At 34.8% G+C, this 24,247-nt stretch overlaps 1 protein-coding gene across 2 annotated transcripts in view; it reads left to right on the top strand.

Annotated features, from left to right (window-relative positions):
• LOC145265440 (centromere protein M-like) overlaps window positions 1–24,247 on the top strand; it is a 174,871-nt gene that overhangs the window by 33,931 nt on the left and 116,693 nt on the right. For both annotated transcript variants that reach the window (XM_080121286.1, XM_080121285.1), the window contains exon 2: window positions 17,265–17,344. In XM_080121286.1, coding sequence (XP_079977412.1) covers window positions 17,265–17,344 — 80 coding nt within the window. The remainder of the gene's footprint in view (window positions 1–17,264; window positions 17,345–24,247) is intronic.

Here is a 24,247-nt window from a genome sequence, read left to right as displayed (position 1 = left end):
CAACATTACCATCTCATTTTGATATTTTTTTTGGAGGGGGGGATTGACTTAACAAGATAAAAGAGCGCATGAATAAATTCATAATGATTTTAACAAATGTATGGTGCCTCATCCACAACATTACCATCTCATTTGGATACTGTTTTTGGAGGAGGGGATTGACTTAGCAAGATCAAAGAGCACATAAAAAAATTCATAATGATTTCAATGTGTGGTGCCTCATCCAGAACATTGCCATCTCATTTCAATATTTGTTTTGGAGGGGGGGATTGACTTAGCAAGATAAAAGAGCGCATGAATACATTTATAATGATTTCAATGTATGGTACCTCATCCACAACATTACCATCTCATTTGGATATTGTTTTTGGAGGGGGGGATTGACTTAACAAGATAAAAGAGCGCAATAATAAATTCATAATGATTTTAAACAATGTATTGTACATCATCCACAACATTACCATCTCATTTGGATATTTATTTTGGAGGGGGGGATTGACTTAACAAGATAAAAGAGCGCAATAATAAATTCATAATGATTTTAAACAATTTATGGTGCCTTATCCACAACATTACCATCTCATTTGGATATTGTTTTTGGAGGGGGGGGATAGACTAAACAAGATAAAAGAGCGCAATAATAAATTCATAATAATTTTAAACAATGTATGGTGCCTCATCCACAACATTACCATCTCATTTGGATATTTATTTTGGAGTGGGGGATTGACTTAGCAAGATTAAAGAGCGCAATAATAAATTCATAATGATTTTAAACACTGTATGTACCTCATCCACAACATTACCATCTCAGTTGGATATTTATTTTGGAGGGAGGGATTGACTTAGCAAGATAAAAGAGCGCATGAATAAATTCATAATGATTTTAATGTGTGGTGCCTCGTCCACAACATTACCATCTCATTTGAATATTTTTTTTGGAGGGGGGGATTGACTTAGCAAGATAAAAGAGCGCAATAATAAATTCATAATGATTTTAACAAATGTATGGTGCCTCATCCATAACATTACCATCTCATTTGGATATTTATTTTTGAGGGGGGGATTGACTTAACAAGATAAAAGAGCGCAATAATAAATTCATAATGATTTTAACAAATGTATGGTGCCTCATCCATAACATTACCATCTGATTTGGATATTTATTTTTGAGGGGGGGATTGACTTAACAAGATAAAAGAGCGCAATAATAAATTCATTATGATTTTAACAAATGTATGGTGCCTCATCCACAACATTACCATCTCATTTGGATATTTATTTTGGAGGGGGGGATTGACTTAACAAGATAAAAGAGCCCAATAATAAATTCATAATGATTTTAACAAATGTATGGTGCCTCATCCACAACATTACCATCTCATTTGGATATTTATTTTGGAGGGGGGGATTGACTTAACAAGATAAAAGAGCGCAATAATAAATTCGTAATGATTTTAACAAATGTATGGTGCCTCATCCATAACATTACCATCTCATGTGCATATTTATTTTGGAAGGGGGGATTGACTTAACAAGATAAAAGAGCGCATGAATAAATTCATAATGATTTCAATGTATGGTGCCTCTTCCAAAACTTTACAATCTCATTTGGATATTTTTTTTTGAGGGGGGGATTGACTTAGCAAGGTAAAAGAGCGCATGAATAAATTCATAATGATATTAAACAATGTATGGTACCTCATCCACAACATTACCATCTCATTTGGATATTTATTTTGGAGTGGGGGATTTACTTAGCAAGACAAAAGAGCACATGAATACATTCATAATGATTTTAAACAATGTATGGTACCTCATCCACAACATTACCATCTCATTTGGATATTTATTTTGGAGGGGGGGATTGATTTAGCAATATAAAAGAGCCCATGAATGAATTCATAATGATTTAAATATATCGTACCTCATCCACCACATTACCATCTCATTTGGATATTTATTTTGGAGGGGGGGATGGACTTAGCAATATAAAAGTGCGCATGATTAAATTCGTAATAATTTAAATATATCGTACCTTTTCCACAACATTACCATCTCATTTGGATATTTATTTTGGAGGGAGGATTGATTTAGCATTATAAAACAGCCCATGAATGAATTCATAATGATTTAAATATATGGTAACTTATCCACAACATTACCATCTCATTTGGATATTTATTTTGGAGTGGGGGATTAACTTAGCATGATTATAGAGCACATGAATAAATTCATAAAGATTTTAAACGATGTCGTACCTCATCCACAGCTTTACCATCTCATTTGGATATGTTTTGTTGGAGGGCGGATTTACTTAGCAAGATAAAAGAGCACATTAATAAATTCATAATGATTTTAATGTATGGTACCTAATCCACAACATTACCATCTCATTTGGATATTTATTTTGGAGGGGGGATTGATTTAGCATGATAAAAGAGCACATTAATAAATTCATAATGATTTTAAACAATGTATGGTACCTCATCCACAACATTACCATCTCATTTGGATATTTTTTTTGGAGTGGGGGATTTACTTAGCAAGACAAATGAGCACATGAATAAATTAATAATGATTTAAATATATGGTACCTCATCCACAACATTACCATCTCATTTGGATATTTATTTTGGAGGGGTCATTGACTTAGCATAATAAAAGAGCCCAATATAATGATTTAAATATATAGTACCTCATCAATTGACTTAGCAAGATAAAAGAGCGCATGAATAAATTCATAATGATTTCAATGTATGGTACCTCATCCACAACATTACCATCTCATTTGGATATTTATTTTGGAGGGCTGGATTGACTTAACATGATAAAGAGCACATGAATAAATTCATAATCATTTAAAGATATGGTACCTCATCCACAAAATTTACCATCTCATTTGGATATTTATTTTGGAGGGGGGGATTGACTTTACAAGATAAAAGAGCGCATGAATAAATTCATAATGATTTTAAACAATGTATGGTATCTCATCCACAACATTACCATCTCATTTGGATATTTATTTTGGAGTGGGGGATTTACTTAGCAAGACAAAAGAGCGCATGAATACATTCATAATGATTTTAAACAATGTATGGTGCCTCATCCACAACATTACCATCTCATTTGGATATTTATTTTGGAGTGGGGTATTGACTTAGCAAGATAAAAGAGCGCATGAATAAATTCATAATGATTTCAATGTATAGTGCCTCATCCATAACATTACCATCTCATTTGGATATGTTTTGGAGAGGGGGATTGACTTAGCAAGATAAACGAGCACATGAAGTAATTCATAATGATTTTAAACAATGTATGGTGCCTCATCCACTACATTACCATCTCATTTGGATATTTATTTTGGAGGGGGAAATTGACTTAACAAGATAAAAGAGCGCAATAATAGATTCATAATGATTTCAATATATGGTGCCTCATCCACAACATTACCATCTCATTTGGATATTTATTTTAGAGGGGGGGGATTAACTTAACAAGATAAAAGAGGGCAATAATAAATTCATAATGATTTTAAACAATTTATGGTGCCTCATCCACAACATTACCATCTCATTTGGATATTTATTTTGGAGGGGGGGAGTGACTTAACAAGATAAAAGAGCGCATGAATAAATTCATAATGATTTTAAACAATGTATGATGCCTCATCCACCACATTACCATCTCATTTGGATGTATATTTTGGAGGGGGGGGATTGACTTAACAAGATAAAAGAGCGCAACAATAAATTCATAATGATTTAAAACAATGTACGGTGCCTCATCCACAACATTACCATCTCATTTGGATATTTATTTTGGAGGGGGGGATTGACTTAGCAAGATAAAAGAGGGCAATAATAAATTCACAATGATTTTAAACAATGTATGGTGCCTCATCCACAACATTACCATCTCATTTGCATATATGTTTTGGAGGGGGGGATTGACTTAGCAAGATAAAAGAGCGAAATAATAAATTCATAATGATTTTAAACACTGTATGTACCTCATCCACAACATTACCATCTCATTTGGATATTTATTTTTGAGGGTGGGATTGACTTAGCAAGATAAAAGAGCGATTTAATAGATTCATAATGATTTTAATGTGTGGTGCCTCGTCCACAACATTACCATCTCATTTGAATATTTATTTTAGAGGGGGGGATTGACTTAGCAAGATAAAAGAGCGCATGAATAAATTCATAATGATTTTAAACAATTTATGGTGCCTCATCCACAACATTACCATCTCATTTGGATATTTGTTTTTGAGGGGGGGATTGACTTAACAAGATAAAAGAGCGCAATAATAAATTCATAATGATTTTAAACAATGTATGGTGCCTCATCCACAACATTACCATCTCATTTGGATATTTATTTTGGAGTGGGGGATTTACTTAGAAAGACAAAAGAACGCATCAATACATTCATAATGATTTTAAACAATGTATGGTACCTCATCCACCACATTACCATCCCATTTGGATATTTATTTTGGAGGGGGGGATTGACTTAGCAAGATAAAAGAGCGCATGAATAAATTCATAATGATTTAAATATATCGTACCTCATCCGCAACATTACCATCTCATTTGGATATTTATTTTGTAGGGGGATTGATGTAGCATTATAAAAGAGCCCATGAATGAATTCATAATGATTTAAATATATGGTACCTGATCCACAACATTACCATCTCATTTGGATATTTATTTTGGAGGGGGGGATTGACTTAGCATGATTACAGAGCACATAAATAAATTCATAAAGATTTTAAACGATGTTTGGTACCTCATCATCAGCATTACCATCTCATTTGGATATGTTTTTTTTTGGGGGGGGGGTTGACTTGGCATGATAAAAGAGCCCATGAATAAATTCATAATGATTTTAAACAATGTATGGTACCTCATCCACTACATTACCATCTCATTTGGATATTTGTTTTGGAGAGGGGGTATTTACTTAGCAAGATAAAAGAGCACATGAATGAATTAATAATGATTTAAATATATGGTACCTCATCCACAACATTACCATCTCATTTGGATATTTATTTTGGAGGGGGGGATTGACTTAGCATGATAAAAGAGCCCAATATAATGATTTAAATATATAGTACCTCATCAATTGACTTAGCAAGATAAAAGAGTGCATGAATAAATTCATAATGATTTCAATGTATGTTGCCTCTTCCACAACATTACCATCTCATTTGGATATTTATTTTAGAGTGGGGGATTTACTTAGCAAGACAAAAGAGCGCATGAATACATTCATAATGATTTTAAACAATGTATGGTGCCTCATCCACAACATTACCATCTCATTTGGATATTTATTTTGGAGGGGGGTATTGACTTAGCAAGATAAAAGAGCGCATGAATAAATTCATAATGATTTCAATGTACGGTGCCTCATCCACAACATTACCATCTCATTTGGATATTTTTTGGAGGGGGGGATTGACTTAGCAAGATAAACGAGCACATGAATAAATTCATAATGATTTTAAACAATGTATGTTACCTCATCAACAACATTACCATCTCATTTGGATATTCATTTTGGAGTGGGGGTTTACTTAGCAAGATAAAAGAGCGCATGAATAAATTCATAATGATGTTAAACAATGTATGGTACCTCATCAACAACATTACCATCTCATTTGGATATTTTTTTTGGAGGGGGGGATTGACTTAACAAGATAAAAGAGCGCATGAATAGATTCATAATGATTTTAAACAATGTATGGTATCTCATCCACAACATTACCATCTCATTTGGATATTTATTTTGGAGGGGGGGGGATTGACTATACAAATAAAAGAGCGCAATAATAAATTCATAATGATTTTAAACAGTTTATGGTTCCTCCTCCACAACATTACCATCTCATTTGGATATGTTTTTTGGAGGAGGGGATTGACTTTACAAGATTAAAGAGCGCATGAATAAATTCATAATGATTTTAAACAATGTATGGTGCCTCATCCACAACATTACCATATCATTTGGATATATATTTTGGAGGGGGGATTGACTAACAAGATAAAAGAGCACAATAAAAAATTCATAATGATTTTAAACAATGTATGGTACCTCATCCACAACATTACCATCTCATTTGGATATTGTTTTTGGAGGGGGGGATTAACTTAAGATAAAAGAGCGCAATAATAAATTCATAATGATTTTAAACAATGTATGGTACCTCATCCACAACATTACCATCTCATTTGGATATTGTTTTTGGAGGGGGGATTGACTATACAAGATAAAAGAGCGCAATAATAAATTCATAATGATTTTAAACAATTTATGGTACCTCATCCACAACATTACCATCTCATTTGGATATTGTGTTTGGAGGGGGGATTGACTATACAAGATAAAAGAGCGCAATAATAAATTCAGAATGATTTTAAACAATGTATGGTACCTCATCCACAACATTACCATCTCTTTTGGATATTTATTTTGGAGGGGGGGATTTACTTAACAAGATAAAAGAACGCAATAATAAATTCATAATGATTTTAAACAATGTATGGTACCTCATCCACAACATTACCATCTCATTTGGATATTGTTTTTGGAGGGGGTGGTTAACTTAAGATAAAAGAGCGCAATAATAAATTCATAATGATTTAAAACAATGTATGGTACCTCATCCACAACATTACCATCTCATTTGGATATTGTTTTTGGAGGGGGGATTGACTATACAAGATAAAAGAGCGCAATAATAAAATCATAATTATTTTAAACAATGTATGTACCTCATCCACAACATTACCATCTCATTTGGATATTGTTTTTGGAGGGGGGATTGACTATACAAGATAAAAGAGCGCAATAATAAATTCATAATGATTTTAAACAATGTATGGTGCTTCATCCACAACATTACCATCTCATTTGAATATTGTTTTTGGAGGGGGGTGATGTACTTTACAAGATGAAAGAGCCCAATAATAAATTCATAATGATTTTAAACAATGTATGGTTCCTCATCCACATCATTACCATCTCATTTGGATATTTTTTTTGGAGTGGGGGATTGACTTAACAAGATAAAAGAGCGCAATAATAAATTCATAATGATTTTAAACAATGTATGGTACCTCATCCACAACATTACCATCTCATTTGGATATGGTTTTTGGAGGGGGGGATTGACTTAACAAGATAAAAGAGAGCCATAATAAATTCATAATGATTTTAATCAATTTATGGTGCCTCATCCACAACATTACCATCTCATTGGGATATTTTTTTTGGAGGGGGGGATTGACTTTACAAGATAAAAGAGCGCAATAATAAATTCATAATGATTTTAAACAATGTATGTACCTCATCCACAACATTACCATCTCATTTGGATATTATTTTTGGAGGGGGGATTGACTTAACAAGATAAAAGAGCGCAATAATAAATTCATAATGATTTTAAACAATGTATGGTGCCTCATCCACAACATTACCATCTCATTTGGATATTTATTTTGGAGGGGGGGATTGACTTAACAAGATACAAGAGCGCAATAATAAATTCATAATGATTTTAAACAATGTATGTACCTCATCCACAACAGTACCATCTCATTTGGATATTGTTTTTGGAGGGGGGATTGACTATACAAGATAAAAGAGCGCAATAATAAATTCATAATGATTTAAAACAATGTATGTACCTCATCCACAACATTACCATCTCATTTGGATATTTTTTTTGGAGGGGGGATTGACTATACAAGATAAAAGAGCGCAAAAATAAATTCATAATGATTTAAAACAATGTATGGTGCCTCATCCACAACATTACCATCTCATTTGGATATTTTTTTTTGAGGGGGGGAGTGACTTAACAAGATAAAAGAGCGCAATAATAAATTCATAATGATTTTAAACAAACGAATAAAAGTTTCCAAAAAAAAAGACAATAATAAAAGTTAGTTGTCTTCCTACATGGCTCATTATTTTATGGTACTTAGTTGTTTTTTTTTTTTTTTTTTTTTAGAAATAATTACACAACACTTCAAATGTAAATCAATTTATTTAATCGGTCCTTGGGGAAAAAAAATATAAAATAAAGTGGTGCCTATGCACTTATGTGACTGTGCCATTTTTTTTTTTAATAGTATTAGGTATCCCAAACTAAAATTTTATTTTCATTATATCATTTAATGTGGTCGTATAGATTTTTGTAAACCATAAACAAAAGTACCAAATTTAATTGGCAGCTCAATTAGCCATCAAATTATGATTGTTCAAAGTTTGTCGGAAAGTTGAAAATTTGCTATCATGGTCCAGAAGCCAAATTTCATAGTATATAACTAAAAATGTAAGCTACTAACAAGTGAAAAATCCTTATAAATGTAATGTCATCTTGTGGTAAATGAAAATTAATACGAGGTAATGCAAGAATTATTAGATGAAACCAACCTAAACACTAAACAAAATCCCACTACTAATGGAAAAAAAGTGCAAATATGACATGGAAATGCAACTTTGACTGTTCATATCAATTTCATTTCGATATCTAATGTATTGAATCTTCTTAGTATGATTCATAACACATTAGAGATCAAGATAATTTTTTCTTTTAATTATAAATTGATAAAACCATTCAATTGTGGACCATGTAAAAGCAGTCGAACAGACAATTTGGTAAAAAGGGCAAAAAAGGTTAAAAAAAAAAAAAAAATGAGTCAAAAGTATACGTTACTGAAATTGCTGTAAAAATGTAACCATTGGAGGTAGAAGCTTAAAACTTTGTAACTTTACTAATTTTTGGGTGAAGAATTCAAAAAAATGTTTGACTTGTTTCTAATAACAAAACTTTTGCCACAGAAGTATTTTTACTTTGCGGAATTTAAACTCACCAAAAAAGAGTTGACAACAATAAGATTTAGAAATTTGTTATACAAAAACTCACAAGTCATTTTTTTCAAGCATTGAAAAACTTTCAACTTAAAAGACAAGTAAACAAGTAAGATATTTTATAGGCAGAGGTCTTACTACAATTCCTTTTCTTATTGATTTTCTCTCAGAATTCTTTCATAAGCTTCTGCTATGGTAGATATATCAAGAACACTCCAAATCCTACCATCACTTGAAACTGGCATTACCTCAAAACCCCATCTGTAAATAAATGTTGACTCTGCCTGTGCAATGTCATCTGACAAAGGCCATCGAAGAAAATCTTTTCTAACTTTGGTTTGCAATAAAAATTTTATTACAGCGCTGGATGCATGTATAACCTCAATGACTTGGCCAATGTAAAAGTTGGTGTCATAGTAGACAGCAATCCATTGTCCTTGATGCTCATAACTGAAGATATCCGTTATCACAACTGCAGGAATTATCTGAATGTTCAGCAGATTCACTAAGGGACATTTTTTGTTGCTTTGGAGGTGGAAATGAATCAACTGGATTTCTTCTCAAGTTGTCAGAGAGAGCATCTTCCAGTTGAACTTTATTTCCACTAATGTTGATTTTGACACCTAACACAACCTTGAAATATCTCCGTTCAAGTTTATCAAAAACACCTGATAGAACATATAGGTCTCGAGGGTACTTCTACAGTTTATCGCCGAAAATGCAGACGCCATTTTTTTTTGTGCACCTGTCATTAAAATGCGAGGGAGAAATCAGTATTTTAAACTATGACCGAAGCATGAAATAAATAACAAAAAACTTAAACTAGATAATGATTTTTCGGTTTCATTTAAATTAATTTGATGTTGACCTTTTAAAGTTGCTTATGACCTCACTCAGATTGTTCACGAACCCACCAATGTTCCCGATACTGACAACCAGTATGCAAGTCTCCTAGACCTTTTTCTCACAACTAGCCCTGAACTGTGTTCAGCTTCCGTTCTGTCTCCACTTGGATCTTCCGACCACTCTGTTGTATCAGTTAAGATAAAAATGAAATGTAATAATTCCCCAGATGTACCTCTCCATTGTACAGTATACTGATACTCTATGGCTGACTGGGAAAGCTTCTGTATATGTATATCAGATCTACATCTGTGTTCCATGTTTAAAAGAATGTGTCCTCTATAGTATCAGACGTGACAGAATGGCTAATTGTAGGTATAGACTGTTTCATACCCTCGAAAAAATTCCAGCAAAAACCTAACAGCCAGCCGTGCTTATATCCGGAATGTGCTGCTGCCATTGTGCATAGAAATCACTTTTTCTATTGCTTCCAACATAATAGATGTACTGAGACTAAAGCCGCTTTCAGAACTGCCAGCAACCACTGTAAAAAAGTAATAAAGGATGCAAGAGAGTTGTATGCTCGGTCCGTCAAGTCCAAAGTAGCTGAGCACCGGCTTGGTTCCCACCAGTTTTGGCAAATAGCAAACAGAATCCTGAACAGAAGCGTGTGCTCTATCCCAACTCATAAATGGACCTGGGGTAATTTCGTCAGCATCAGACAAAGCCAAACTCTTTGCCAAGAACTTTGCAGCTAATTCTTCACTTTGCAACCAAGGCTGCCAACCTCCAATATTTCCTCCTGTATCAGAAAACATACTATGTAATATACAAATATCTGTACGTGATGTTGCCAAGCTAATCAAAAACTTGTTTCCAGCAAAGCAACCGGTCCTGACGGTATTCCAATTATAGTACTCAAAAGACTTCAACCAGAACTGTTTAAACAGTGTCTTAAGGAGAATTGCTTCCCGTTACCCTGGAAAATCTCCTCAGTATGCCCCTATTTAAGAATTCAGGTAATCGCTCATCTCCCTCACAGTACAGGCCAATAAGTCTCCTGTGCATCATGAGTAAGTTGCTGGAATCTGTGTTAAATACAGAAGTAATCAACCATCTCAGCAAAAATAACCTTCTTAGTGACACGCAATATGGTTTCCGTTCTGCTAGATCTACAGCAAATGTGCTTACAGTTATATCTCATAGGATTAGCAAATCTCTCGACGGAGGCTACCTTTCTAGGGCAATTGCTCTTGACCTATCAAAAGCCTTTGATAGAGTATGGCATAAAGGTTTACTTCACAAGATCTCCAGCTACGGTATAGCTAGAAATGTCTTCTCAATTATTAAATCATTTCTCTCTGATAGGTTCATAAGAGTAGTGGTTGATGGGCAGAAATCAGAAGCTCTTAGTATTAATGCCGTCCATCCTGGGCCCAACTCTCTTCCTGATCTATATTAATGGTCTTCCAAATCACATCCTTACATCATTCGTAGACATCTATGCTGATGACACTACTATCTATGGTAGCATATCTAAGACCGTAAACGACCAAGTTGTCTCTGATTCTCTCTCCTCTGATCTTGAGCATGTGGTGCAATGGGGAAAGAAGTGGCTGGTTACTTTTAATGCATCTAAAACCAAGCTTTTATCTTTACATCATCAACGCTCTGATCCCCATCTGGCATCAATTGAAATGAATGGCTCTTGTCTTCAGGAGGCCTCATGTTTTGACAAGCTTCTGGGCTTGACCTTTACTCCTGATCTTAAATGGAACACATACATTAAATCCGTTGCCAAAGCTGCTGGAAAAATGGTGGGATCCTTTTATCGATCCAGAATAATTAAAATGAAAAAAAAAAAAAAATTCCATCAGTCACACGCAACTAAAAAAGTTTTTTGGTTTAAAATTTACCCAGTTTATTTTTTTATTTATTTTTTTATTTTTTTACACAGGCATCACCACATTATCAAGGTCAAGAAGCCACTCGAGGATAAGGGTTAAAGAGTGTACATTAGAAATTGGACGATATAGTAATCATTAGTAATGAAAATTCGGTAAATTTGTTAACTTATATGGAACGGCTCATCAAGAACTTATTTACGTTAGACTTGAAGACAACCATATTGTAGTCAGCCGGAAAGCAGGAAAATGAAAGACAATTCCACAGACGTGCAGTTCTAAGAAAGAAGCTTTGTTCATAGAATCTATGTTTAGGTTTAGGCACAGATAAAGAGTGGGGGGGAATTATTGATAGTGTTTTCAGCTAGATGGGTATTTCTTGTGAAAGTTTGGTGAGGGGGGACCATAGACTGAAGCTCAGTCAAACACTTTCCATGAAAATAACGATACATCAGAGACAAACTCGCAACATCTCTTCTATGAGATAGAGGTTGAAGGGAAGAGAAAAGGACATCTCCTACGAGGCTACAAAGTCTATTTTGAACTCTATCAAGGCAGGACAAGTCCTTTCTAGCAGCTCCTGCCCAGATGTGGCAACAGTATTCCATCCTTGGACGTACCTGGCTCTTATATAGATAGAGAATAGCATCAGCAGTGAGATATCTACTGGATCAATAGAAAGATCCCACCATTTTTCCAGCGGCCTTGGCAACAGATTTGATGTACGTGTTCCATTTAAGATCAGGAGTAACGGTCAAGCCCAGAAGCTTGTCAAAACTTGAGACCTCCTGAAGACGAGAGCCATTCGTTTCAATTGATGCCAGATGTGGATCAGAATGTTGATGATGTAAAGGGAGAAGCTTGGTTTTAAATGCATTAAAAGTAACCAGCCACTTCTATCCCCATTGTATAACCCTAACCCCCTCTCGTTCGTCTGAGGGCCGGGCCGCATCCATCACTATCCTGGTTCACTGGAGCATACTTGTGATGTACTTCTGGCCGTGTTCGTCACTCCCAGCTCACAGGACCATAGATGGACCCAGCAGGGCTACATTCTTACTTGTCTAGTGGTGGACCCCTCAAGGGTGACCAGACTCTCACTGGTCACTGGAAAATATCTCTCGGCTGCTCAGGGCACGTGAAATGTGCATGACCCTAAGTCCGTGTGGCAACATTGTCGATTTCGGCCATCACTCAGGCTTGTGCTGGATCCAATCTGTCTCCTTCATCATCTGGCGTCAGGGCATACCTGAAATAAACTGCATCTTCATTCAGGCTGGCAAATCGAGAAACAAGGAAAAACTCTGGGACATTTTTATATAACAAAAAAAATAATTATTCATAAATCGTTTTACACTTGTTTAGTCGAATTCTTTGATTCAAGCTTCATGATGCAGGTTGTATACTTAAGTTCCACTAATGAATTTCCCAGCTAAGAACAAGAGCTTTTCAACTTAGCTCTTATGAGGGTTATCCCCCCACCCCCCACCCCAGGCGGGGGTGAGAGCGATGTGGACGCCTCGAATGCCAGACAGTAAAAAGAACTAAGGACCCTAACTCCAAAAAGTCAATCGTTTTTATCAAATCAGAAATTCCTCCTCCACCTTTTTGGAGTTATTCTTTCTTTTTTTTTCCCTTTAGAGCTTATCTCTACCAGACCTCAAACCCCCACCTGCACTGAGGTTTTTTACTTGTTACCAATTAGGCATGATTAGTCACCCAGGTTGAACAATGCCTGGCGGTGACCCCTACTTTTTGACCCCCATTCTTCATACTTATCACAGAGGTTTTTAAAAGCAACCTTTTCGTTGTTGATAGATGCATTTTCGTTTGTCTTTCTTTTAAAACCCCACCCTGGCACTGATGTGATAAGCGATAACTATTTATTTCCCATTGAAATATTTTATTTCTTCTGGACATTTTTCATAAACATCTGTTTTTCCTTGACGAAGTGTCAGCATGGCCCCCCCCCTGACCATGCCTCATCCTCTCCCATCTTCTCTTCCTCTATTTGAAAAGCAAGATCATCTGGTGTCGCCAGGGATCTCGTCATAATTGTACCACATGCTCAAGATCAGAAAGAAATGATTTAATAATTGAGAAGACATTTCCAGCTATACCATAGCTAGAGATCTTGTGAAGTAAACTGTTGCAATATTTTGAGGTATAATGGGGTATGATCCCACACAGTCGGACGATTCTATTTATAAACGATGCTGCTAAGAACTGACGAATCAAATTAATTCACGTTCTGCTACCAACCAATCAAAAACCAGAATTGCTTCATAAATATTGAACCTTTTCTGGAGCAATTTCACATGTTCTTTCCCGTCTCGACACGGTAAGAATATTTTGTTCTGTGGAACTGTCTACTACAAACAAGTCACCTCCCAGGCCTTGTGTGTAACAGCGAACCATCTGAAACTGTTCTGAAACTAAAAATGGCTTACACTTCTAGATAAACCTTTATGTCATACCCTATCAAAGGCCTTAGATATGTCAAGAGCAATTGCCCTAGAAAGGTAGCCTCCATCGAGAGATTTGCTAATCCTATGAAATATAACTGTAAGCACATCTGCTGTAGATCTAGCAGAACGAAAACCATATTGCATGTCACTAAGAAGGTTATTTTTGTGAGATGGTTGATTACTTCTGTATTTAACACAGATTCCAGCAACTTACTCATGACGCACAGGAGACTTATTGGCCTGTACTGAGAGGGAGATGAGCGATCACCTGAATTCTTAAATACAGGGCATACTGATGAGATTTTCCAGGGTGATGGGAAGCTATTCTCCTTAAGACAACGTTTAAACAGTTTTGTAAGTATGGGCGCTAGTTCTGGTTGAAGTTTTTTGAGTACTGCAAAGTTCTTGGCAAATAGTCTGGCCTTGTCTGATGCTGAAAGATGACCTCAGGTCCATTGATGATAGTTGGGATAGAACGCACGCTTCTGTTCAAGATCCTGTTTGCTATTTGCCAGAACTGTTGGGAACTTATAATTACAAATTTAAATCATTATGGATTTATTCAAACGGTTCTTTATCTTGCTAAGTTAATCCCTTCCTCCAAAAAATATAATAAAACGATTATTTATAAATATAAAAGCGAAAATGTATGTATGTATGTTCGCTTTTTCTATATGTCTACAAAAGGCTTAGTTCAGAGAAGCGGTTGCTCGCTCGCTTCACAACTTTTTAAAACTTTATATCACATATAAGTCGTAATATCTCACAGTTAACAACGAAGCTCGCCTGTCTATTTAACTTGCTCGATTTCGGGAAGATAAATATTCAACATTTGTCGCTTGCTGCATGTGGGTTGATCTTTTTCCTATAACATCTTGGGAAAATAAAAATCCCGCAGTCAAACTTGACCTCATTAACTCATTAAAACGGGCACCTGCCAAATCCAAGTAATTAAATAAATTCAAACAGGTTTCCTTTAGCATCTCGCGGTGGGGCAATGGTTAACGTCGCACGTTTTTTTTTCACACTTTAATTTACAACTTTGCCTCAAGGGTTCGGGTTCGATCCTCATACTTACCTACCAAAACATTTTTTTTAACCCTCCCCCCTCCCCGGAGTTTCCGCACACACCTCCAAACACCCGGGCAATGCCGGGTACCCCTCGCTAGTATATATATAAATTCAAGTTTTATGATATCTTTTCTGTTTATTAATTTTTTAGGTGAAAGTACAGAATAGTTACATAACACCTATCAGCCCGGTAACAAGTGCATAAGTACTAATGAAGTGATTTTTAATATCGTATTCACCTAAATCCATAACAAGCGGCACTTGAATGAATGGTTCATTTTATTGACGCTAATTTTATTCATAGAATTGTTGTTGACTCTGACAGCCCTCTGACATAATGCAGTTGATGAATGTTGACCTTTTAAAAGTAAAGAAAAAAATAGTCCTAAGCGTTTGAGTTTATATAAGTTGACTCACGTAATCACTTGGAACTTGTTTTTTAACTTTGGCGACATTCACCCAGAACGGATTGAACACAAAACAGACACGATAGTCTGCATTGGCCAAGATAGTTATGGGCAGTCGATCCGAGGACCAGCAACGAATATCGTATACCTGTTGACTGAAAGTAGGTTCGACATTGGCGTTGATGGTACATAACCACATCTTCAGCTGACCTCCTAGGTGTTTTGGGGTCATTCCAGATCTATTGCTTCATGGATGAACTCTTCTGTGTTGTGTCATGAAGTTTGGCCAAACTGACAGTCTCCTCTTCAAAAGTGCTTCATTTAGAGGGATGATCCTGTATCATGTCCCGATTTGTGTATTGGAGACAAAATGGTACCAGCAGACTTGCAGAATTAGTCAAAAGCAGTATAGATTAAACACTAAAACATTTTGAAATCCACATCTCTTATTGCAGTCATAGAGAAGGATTATCCAAACAAGCGCCTGATAAATCTGAACTTTTATGCCAATTGTAAACTCAGGCAGGGTTGTAGATGACTAAAAGCATGCCGGACATTGTTGATTTGGACGTCAATGTCATTGTACCCCTGACCCATGACAAACATTAAGCCCAGGTATTTGAAGTGATCGACCTCTTTGAGGGTTTCCTCATTGAGAAGAAGCGTGTGGAGAGGATTTTTGTTTTTGTAGCATTTACCTTCATATTTTTGAGTTGAAAACCATTTTTAACTTTAAAAAAGTTTTTGGTGGGTGGCTAATCTGTATAAGTCTTGAACTTTAAAAGTTTGCAGATGATCATTCTTGTGTGCACACAAAAATTATGTGTCAAAATTCTAACAGATCCAATATTTTTATGGAGTGCTACCAATTTCTGATTGATTGCTAGCAAAACATGGTTTCATTTGATTGGCCTAGTGTCTATAAATAGAACTTTCCAATTTTCTTTAATCATTATATCAAAAATATTTTATCAAAAAAATTGCTACACTAATCTTAGAAGTGGTGCATTTTGTCTATGATTGGATATTGGAAAGGTTTTCTCCAAGAATGGCTATGTCATTATCATAATTAAAGTAAGAATCCTGTAAAAGAGCAGTGATTGGGTTTGCTTTACAGAGACAAGAGAAGCCAACCATACTGACTAATATAAGTATCTTATAAATTTCAATAATAACCTTTTAACATTTCTAAAGTTTGTAATAACATTTAGATGAGAACTGTGTAAGCTCTATCTTTCACACAATTAATGAACATTATATTAATTTTAATTAATAATTAATGAACATTATAGTTTAAGAAAGGTTTTGATAATCTATTTTTATTTTAATTACTGTTAAAATTGACTTAAGAGAAAATAGGATCAGAAAATTTCAAATGAATAACACTAAACGTTTATTATAAATTGTTTAAAAATAGTTAAGCAAATTAAGCATGCAAATAGATGTATTTTTGTCTTGCTCTCTACTATATATGCAGCAATTCAAAAGACGCATTATTTATTTCATTAACAGTGAGCCGTTTTGAAGGTAAAAACTTTCGCATTCATCTATTTAGATTACAAGTCATTGATAAATACTTTAGCTGTGATTATAAAAATTCTTCATTTCAGAATTTCCAACAAAAATAAAAATGTAATTGTTTTCTTTTTTATTTTTGCATCTAATAGATATTTGGTGTTGACAGTATAGAAAAAACGAAACTTGCTGAAACAATCCTCAGTCTTACTTCGAATATTACCATTAACATGTAAGTATTGATATTTTAAAAAATTGTTTTGAAAAGCAATTTATCTTTTTAATAAAAACGTTACCTACAATATTTTTCAATTTTCTTTAAAAAGTTGTATGGGTTGTACAATGTTCCAAAGATAACTGCTTTGGAAAAAATCAGTTTCAGTTTTTGAGATTTCTACATCAAACTATGATCAATTTGTCTTCATGACTTGTTCTGTCAGTTTCAATCCATGAACCCATCTTTGACAACTTCAAGCTCTCTACTTAGGTTCCCAAACACGCCTGGTTGAAGCATTTCTTTTATGTTGCAGCTGAATTGTTCCATTGCATTCGACACAAAGAAGTCAAGCGGTTTGCAATCAAACAAGTTTAGAGACCAGATGTTAGGTGAAGTGTGGTTGATAAAGTTATCTGACACCGATGCATGGATTTTTTAGCTCGTCTTGCAGGATGCTGAGCTTTGCTGCCACATGTACGGCTGCCTGAGTGATCTAGGATTTCATGACTTTGCCCTGAATGTGAATGTAACCATCAGGTTTCAGCTTGAGTCAAAAATCGGGTAGCATCACGTCACCTTCATTACTAACCAGAGTTGTTTCTGGAAATGTATGCATGATTCGGGAAACATCTTTCGATGGGATAGTGAACCACATGTTATCCTGGGACTTGATCTTCTGGTTTTGGCAGAAATTTTTATCCACAGTGGGTATTTGAACTCGTTAAACATTTTTTTTTGCATGCTTCATAATAATGTAGTGGACTAGTTTCCCTTACATCTAAAAATAAATTTAAAGTAGTTTTTAAATTTTATCATTTGAACTTGACACACTGAGCATACAATTCTCTTGCATTCATTATTACTTTTTTACAGTGGTTTTAATCCACATAATATCAATTTGAAATTCTTTTCAACATTATTTTCAATTTAATCCACAGAATATCAATTTGAAATTCTCAATCTATTTTTAAAACAACATTAGCAATTTTTCTCAGAAGTATTGATTTAAACTTTCAAAAAATTTTTCAATTTAATTTCCAATTTTATTCACTGAAATTTCAGTTTAAATTTCTCCAGTTTTTCAAATTATAGCCCAGAGCAGGACAGCCCAGAATGCACCCATAACATATATATATATATATAAAATAAAAAGGAACAAACCGTATTATGTGTTCATCAACGTTTCGTCTTTATTTCGAGACTTCCTCTGGATGAATGAGATTAAGAAACCAAAAAAATATACCAGTACAAAATATTTGAAAATGTTTCACGTGCACAGTGTGACGCAGTTCTATTTCAGAGAAACGGAAAAATGATGGTGAAATTCAAAAAAGGAGGGGGAGGGCTGGCACTGTTAAAGAGAAGGAAATTTTAGTGACGTCATATAGTCGTTAATGTAATTTTAAAACTATAAACGCAAGTTTATATTCTTATTGGGAAAAAGATATATCTGTTGAAATTCAAATATAAGTTTGTAACAGAAATGAAATGAGTGTTTTTTATGTAATTTATTGATTAAGATTATGTGTTAATTATTACAGGGGGTGTTGAAAGGTGTGAGAAAGTTAACCTGTGTCCACAGTTAAATAATGTTCTTTTAATAAAAGTTTACTTATTAGTGGCGCTATGTTATAGAAACCTCCACGTTGTTTAATAGTGCTTGAAATTGCGATAAGCGCAGATTCAAGAAGTCTCCGGCATGGTTTATTTGAAATAAATTTAACTACTTTTGCTTGTTTAAAGTCAAAGGTGTGGTTATGTTGCAATGAATGAGAGAATAATGCACTTAGAGAATTGCTATTTTTTATATCTCTTTTGTGTTCATTGAGCCTTTTTTCCAATTTATGCTGAGTTTCACCAACGTATTTATGATGGCAATTATGGCACGGAATAGTGTATATACCTCCATCGGAAACTGGTTTGTTATAGAGATGTTTCATAGTTTTTAATATATGTCTTATGATTAGTGATGTGGTTTGTACGATAGGAATTTTTAGTTTGTTTAGTGTGTTATAGATTATTGTATTATTGGTGTGTGTAGGTAAAAGAAGATGTCTGTTTATGAGAGAAAGGTCTGGTGTGTATGATTTTTTATTATTATTGTGGTTAAATACAATGACTCCACAACTCAATCTTCACTCTTCAATCCTGCAGTCCAATGCACTTCTGACAGCAATTGCTTCTGCCAAACAAAAAAGACACCCTCTCTCCCAAATACAGGCTTTTTATAGGACAAAACCGTTCAAAGTTATTTGCATATTCTTCCCATGATCTCTAATCTATAAATAGGAGCAGTGGCCATTCTCTTCTTCTTCTTTCACTCTCTGAAGCGGGCGTTGCCAGTGGTAAAAGGTTTGCACGATTTTTTTTTTTTTTTTACTACACGCCCCCATGATCATTAAAGATCATTCACATCTCATAATCCCGTGTCCAGATCGGCGCATTGCATTCTCTTTGCGGTCTCTGCATCGGCACCGGTTCATCTTCATCACTCCGTGGCTCAGTACCACCATCCTCATCACTTAAATGGACCACACGCCTTAAATCTAAAACATGTTGTGGCATTCCATTGACACTTAAGTTGTTTGGAGATTGCACTCCTGTTATCACTCCTCTTCCCCACTGCGTTGTGCATCGAGCATTAGGCGGTTTCACCCAAACTTCTTCTCCTATTTGGATTCTGGCTGGTCCTTGATCATTAATTTCCGGTGACATGTCTCTAGGATGTCTCCATTCGTAATTAAAGATTGCTCTATGTGGCACTGTGTCATCTCTTTGCCCGACCTTAGGGGACATGTTGTACCAAAATGTGGCCTCTTCAGGCGATATTCTTCCTCTCTCAGCTATTGCTTTCACGGTCCGATGATGTCGCTCCACAATGCCATTTCCTCCAGGTCTGTAGGCTGCCCTGTAATAACTTTTAATCTTCCATTTTTTTAGCATCGTCTGAAAGATTTCTGAGCGAAAAACAGTGCCGTTGTCCATTATCATCTCCCTTACTAGACCTCGTTCAAGCATCACCTTTTCTAATTCAGTTGCAACTGCAGATGCGGCTTCCACTCGCAGTTCCTTCCATATCGCCAGTCTACTTGGCCCACAATCAATTATTGATAAGTACGCTCCCCCTCGGTAGTGTGCTATGTCAATAGCTAGTCTCATCCAGTTCGTTAAAACTCCAATTTCCCCAGGATTATGTATATTTGGGGCAGGATCGATCGATTGACACCGAACACAGTTCTTTACTATCATCTGAATTTCTTCCCGTTTTACATTCGGATCCACTTGCCTCACCAAATATAATGTTCTCTCCACTCTCATGTGATGCCTGTCATGCAACTCTTTAATTTCTCCAATTCCAAGACAGCATATCGGCGCCTCCTCTTTCTCAATTAACCACTGTTTTTTTATCCGTGTTAGCGCATCTGCCTTGTTTCTTTCAGAAGGCACAAACACTGCTTTTATCTGCAGTTTCAATTCAGACATCAACTCTCTAAGCATCCCTAATCTCCGCTTTATTATCACTTCTCCAGCACCCTTTGTTCGTATTCTGCCACTCTCCTCCACAGTAGAGTTCTCCCAACTGAGTACAGTGGCTGAATCAGTTCTTATTTCAATATTTGTCAGTCTCCATTTGATAGCCAAATTGACACCCTTTAGAACAGCATCTAATTCAGCTAAGTTAATGTGATTAAAGTCATCACTTTTCCTCAGCCAAGTTGCATCTTCCGCCACCACACCGCCAATCTCGACAACCACGCCAGTGTCAACATTGCTTGCATCACACCACACGACTCCTGTGCTCACTTCAGGTATGTGCCAAGCGCCATTAACAGGGTCTTCTTTTTTCATCTCAGCTAGAACCTCCTGCATAACTTTCATGGTTCTGCAATCAACTTTTTCTTCCCAATCCCAACATCCCAGATTCCATGATCTGTTCTTGGCCGGAATAGCTTGTGGTTAAATACAATGACTCCACAACTCAATCTTCACTCTTCAATCCTGCAGTCCAATGCACTTCTGACAGCAATTGCTTCTGCCAAACAAAAAAGACACCCTCTCTCCCAAATACAGGCCAAAACCGTCCAAAGTTATTTGCATACTCTTCCCATGATCTCTAGTCTATAAATAGACGCAGTGGCCATTCTCTTCTTCTTTCACTCTCTGAAGCGGGCGTTGCCAGTGGTAAAAGGTTTGCACAATTTTTTTTTTTTTTTTTACTACAATTATTTATTCTGGAAAATATTTGTGTGGCTTTTCTCTTAGCACTTAGCATTCAAACTGAAATATGTCGGATATTGCAAGGTTTTCAAAATGTTTGTAAGGTATTTGAATTCTTCGTCAAGAAATTCAGGACTGCCAATTCTGAAAGCACGTAAGAAGAAACCAATTATCATCCCTGTTTTTATTTTATTGTTATGGTGTGAATAGAAATGTATGTAATCGTTTTTGTGTGTAGTTTTGCGGTGAACTTTGAAGGATAGTTTATTATTGGATTTTATTATAAGTATGTCTAGAAAAGGTAATGAGTTATTGTTTTCTGTTTCATAGGTAAACTTTATGGAAGGTTCGACTGAGTTTAATTTGTCTCTAATGATATTTATGCGCGTATTTTCAGGAAGAAAAATTAAGATGTCGTCAATGTATCTGAAATACTCTGTGTTTGGAGGTAATCTGAATTTGAAAGGACCAGATTCTAGGAATTCTAAGAAAAGGCAAGCTAATACTCCACTAAGAGGGTTACCCATAGGAAGACCAAAATTTTGTTTATAGAAATTGTTATTGAAGTGAAAGTAAGTCATGTTAGTTATAAGTCTAATGATTTTTATAAGAGTGTCAGGAGGAAAAGGTAAGCTAATGTTAGATTTTTTAAAATGTTTAAGGAGTAAATTCAAGCATTTTTTAATGGGGACATTAGTATATAATGATGTTATATCTAAGCTGTGTATAGTTTTGTTTTGTACATTAATGTTTTTTATTTTGTTCAGTAAATCTCCGGAGTTCTTTATGTGGGAGGTGCTGATAGTGCCTAGTAGTGGAGTCAAAACGTTGGATATGGCACGTGCAATTTTGTGTGTGGCACTACCGATGCCAGATATTATAGGGCGCATAGGGATGTCTGGTTTGTGAGTTTTGGGGAGGCCATATAGTGATGGAACATTGGGGTGGTATTCAATGTATGACATCCAAGTTTTATTGTATTTTATAAGTTTTTTATAAGATTGGTTGAAATTCTCAACACTTCGATTTACTGTCTTTAAATCAGTTTTGGTGTAAGTGTTGTTGTCTGCCAACAATGTGGAAACTTTTTCCAGGTATTCATCTTTTTCCATTAATACTATACCACCACCTTTATCAGCTGGTGATATAATCAAGTTCTTGTTATTCGCTAGGTGTTTCAAAGCATCTATGTATCTCTTAGGAAGTACAGTTTCATATGGATGAGTAACTGCAACAGAAATAACACCCTGTATGAAACCTTTTTGAAAATCCGTATCTTCATGTTTGTAATTCTTCAAAATTGCGTCGGTGGTAATATTTGAATGTATGCCAGTTGCGAATTTTAGTCCGAAACTAAGGGTTTCAATTTCGGTGTTTGAGAGTACTTTGGTAGAAAGATTTTGTATTAGATCCGGGCGTCCTATAGTTCTCCATTTGCTGTCGGAAATTAATTTTGTAAGTTTAGTATCCAGTTTGTGACAATAGCGGGTGCTGAATCTTTGAATTGATTTGTTTATATTTAAAAAAAATTGTGTGTCATGGTGTAGTTTTGTAGTAAGCCGTTAGCTAATGTTCGGGCTTCATGGAATAAATGAGAACTTTGTTGTTTTAAAAGATCCGCTGAAGCAACTAAATATTTTTCAATATAATCCGGGAAAATATGGTGCGTATATTTCAAATATTTAAATGTACTTTTGGGTATAATTTTTTCTTGTATACATTTAAGCAAAAAAGTTCTGTTGTTGTGAGAGTTGGCAGCGATAAGTATTTTTTTGTATTGCCGCAATTTTTGCTTAAATTCCATTATTTTCATCATATATATATATATATAATTCTATTTTTATTTGTTTTTATCTCCCTTTGCCAGAGGGGACAATTGGTCAACCCTCTAATTATTGTTCATAAGAAATATTAAAAACACACAGACAACTTTCTTGTGTTTTTTTTTCAAATTCAGTCTAATTTATTTATAGACCTAATGGGAGCATTATTACAAAGCACGCAATGAGAAACTCAGTTTAAGTAGTTACAATTTACAACACAATTTCAAAATCAAACAATTCATTCTAAATGCATACAATTTATTCTTAAACATAATCTCAAAATCAGAAATAATCATTTTAAATGCTTATAATTTATTATCGAATATAATTTAAAATCAGAATTATTCACCTTAACTGTTTCGAACACAATTTCCGAATTAAAAATATACACTTTAAATTCTTGTAAATTAACGAACACAATTTTAACATCAGAAATGTTCATTTTAACTGCCTACTACTTATTATCTTATAAAAATTACAGGCGGTCTTACTTACTCTCACCCCCTGCTCACTTACCCCCCCCCCCCATCTCAATATTCCCTCCCTGGGCGGGGAATGACAACAGAAAATCCTTGTCTCTTGCATATATATATATATATATATATATATATATATATATATATATATACATATATATATATATATATATATATATATACATATATATATATATATATATATATATACATATATATATATACATATATATATATATACATATATATATATATACATATATATATATACATATATATATATATACATATATATATATATACATATATATATATATATATATATACATATATATATATATATATACATATACATATATATACACATATGCATGCATATATATATATACACATATACATGC

This window comes from Euprymna scolopes, chromosome 40 (assembly GCF_053919585.1).
Source record: "Euprymna scolopes isolate OS-2025 chromosome 40, ASM5391958v1, whole genome shotgun sequence".
NCBI classification, from domain to species: Eukaryota; Metazoa; Mollusca; class Cephalopoda; order Sepiida; family Sepiolidae; genus Euprymna; species Euprymna scolopes.
This window is presented reverse-complemented; position numbering and strand designations above follow the sequence as displayed.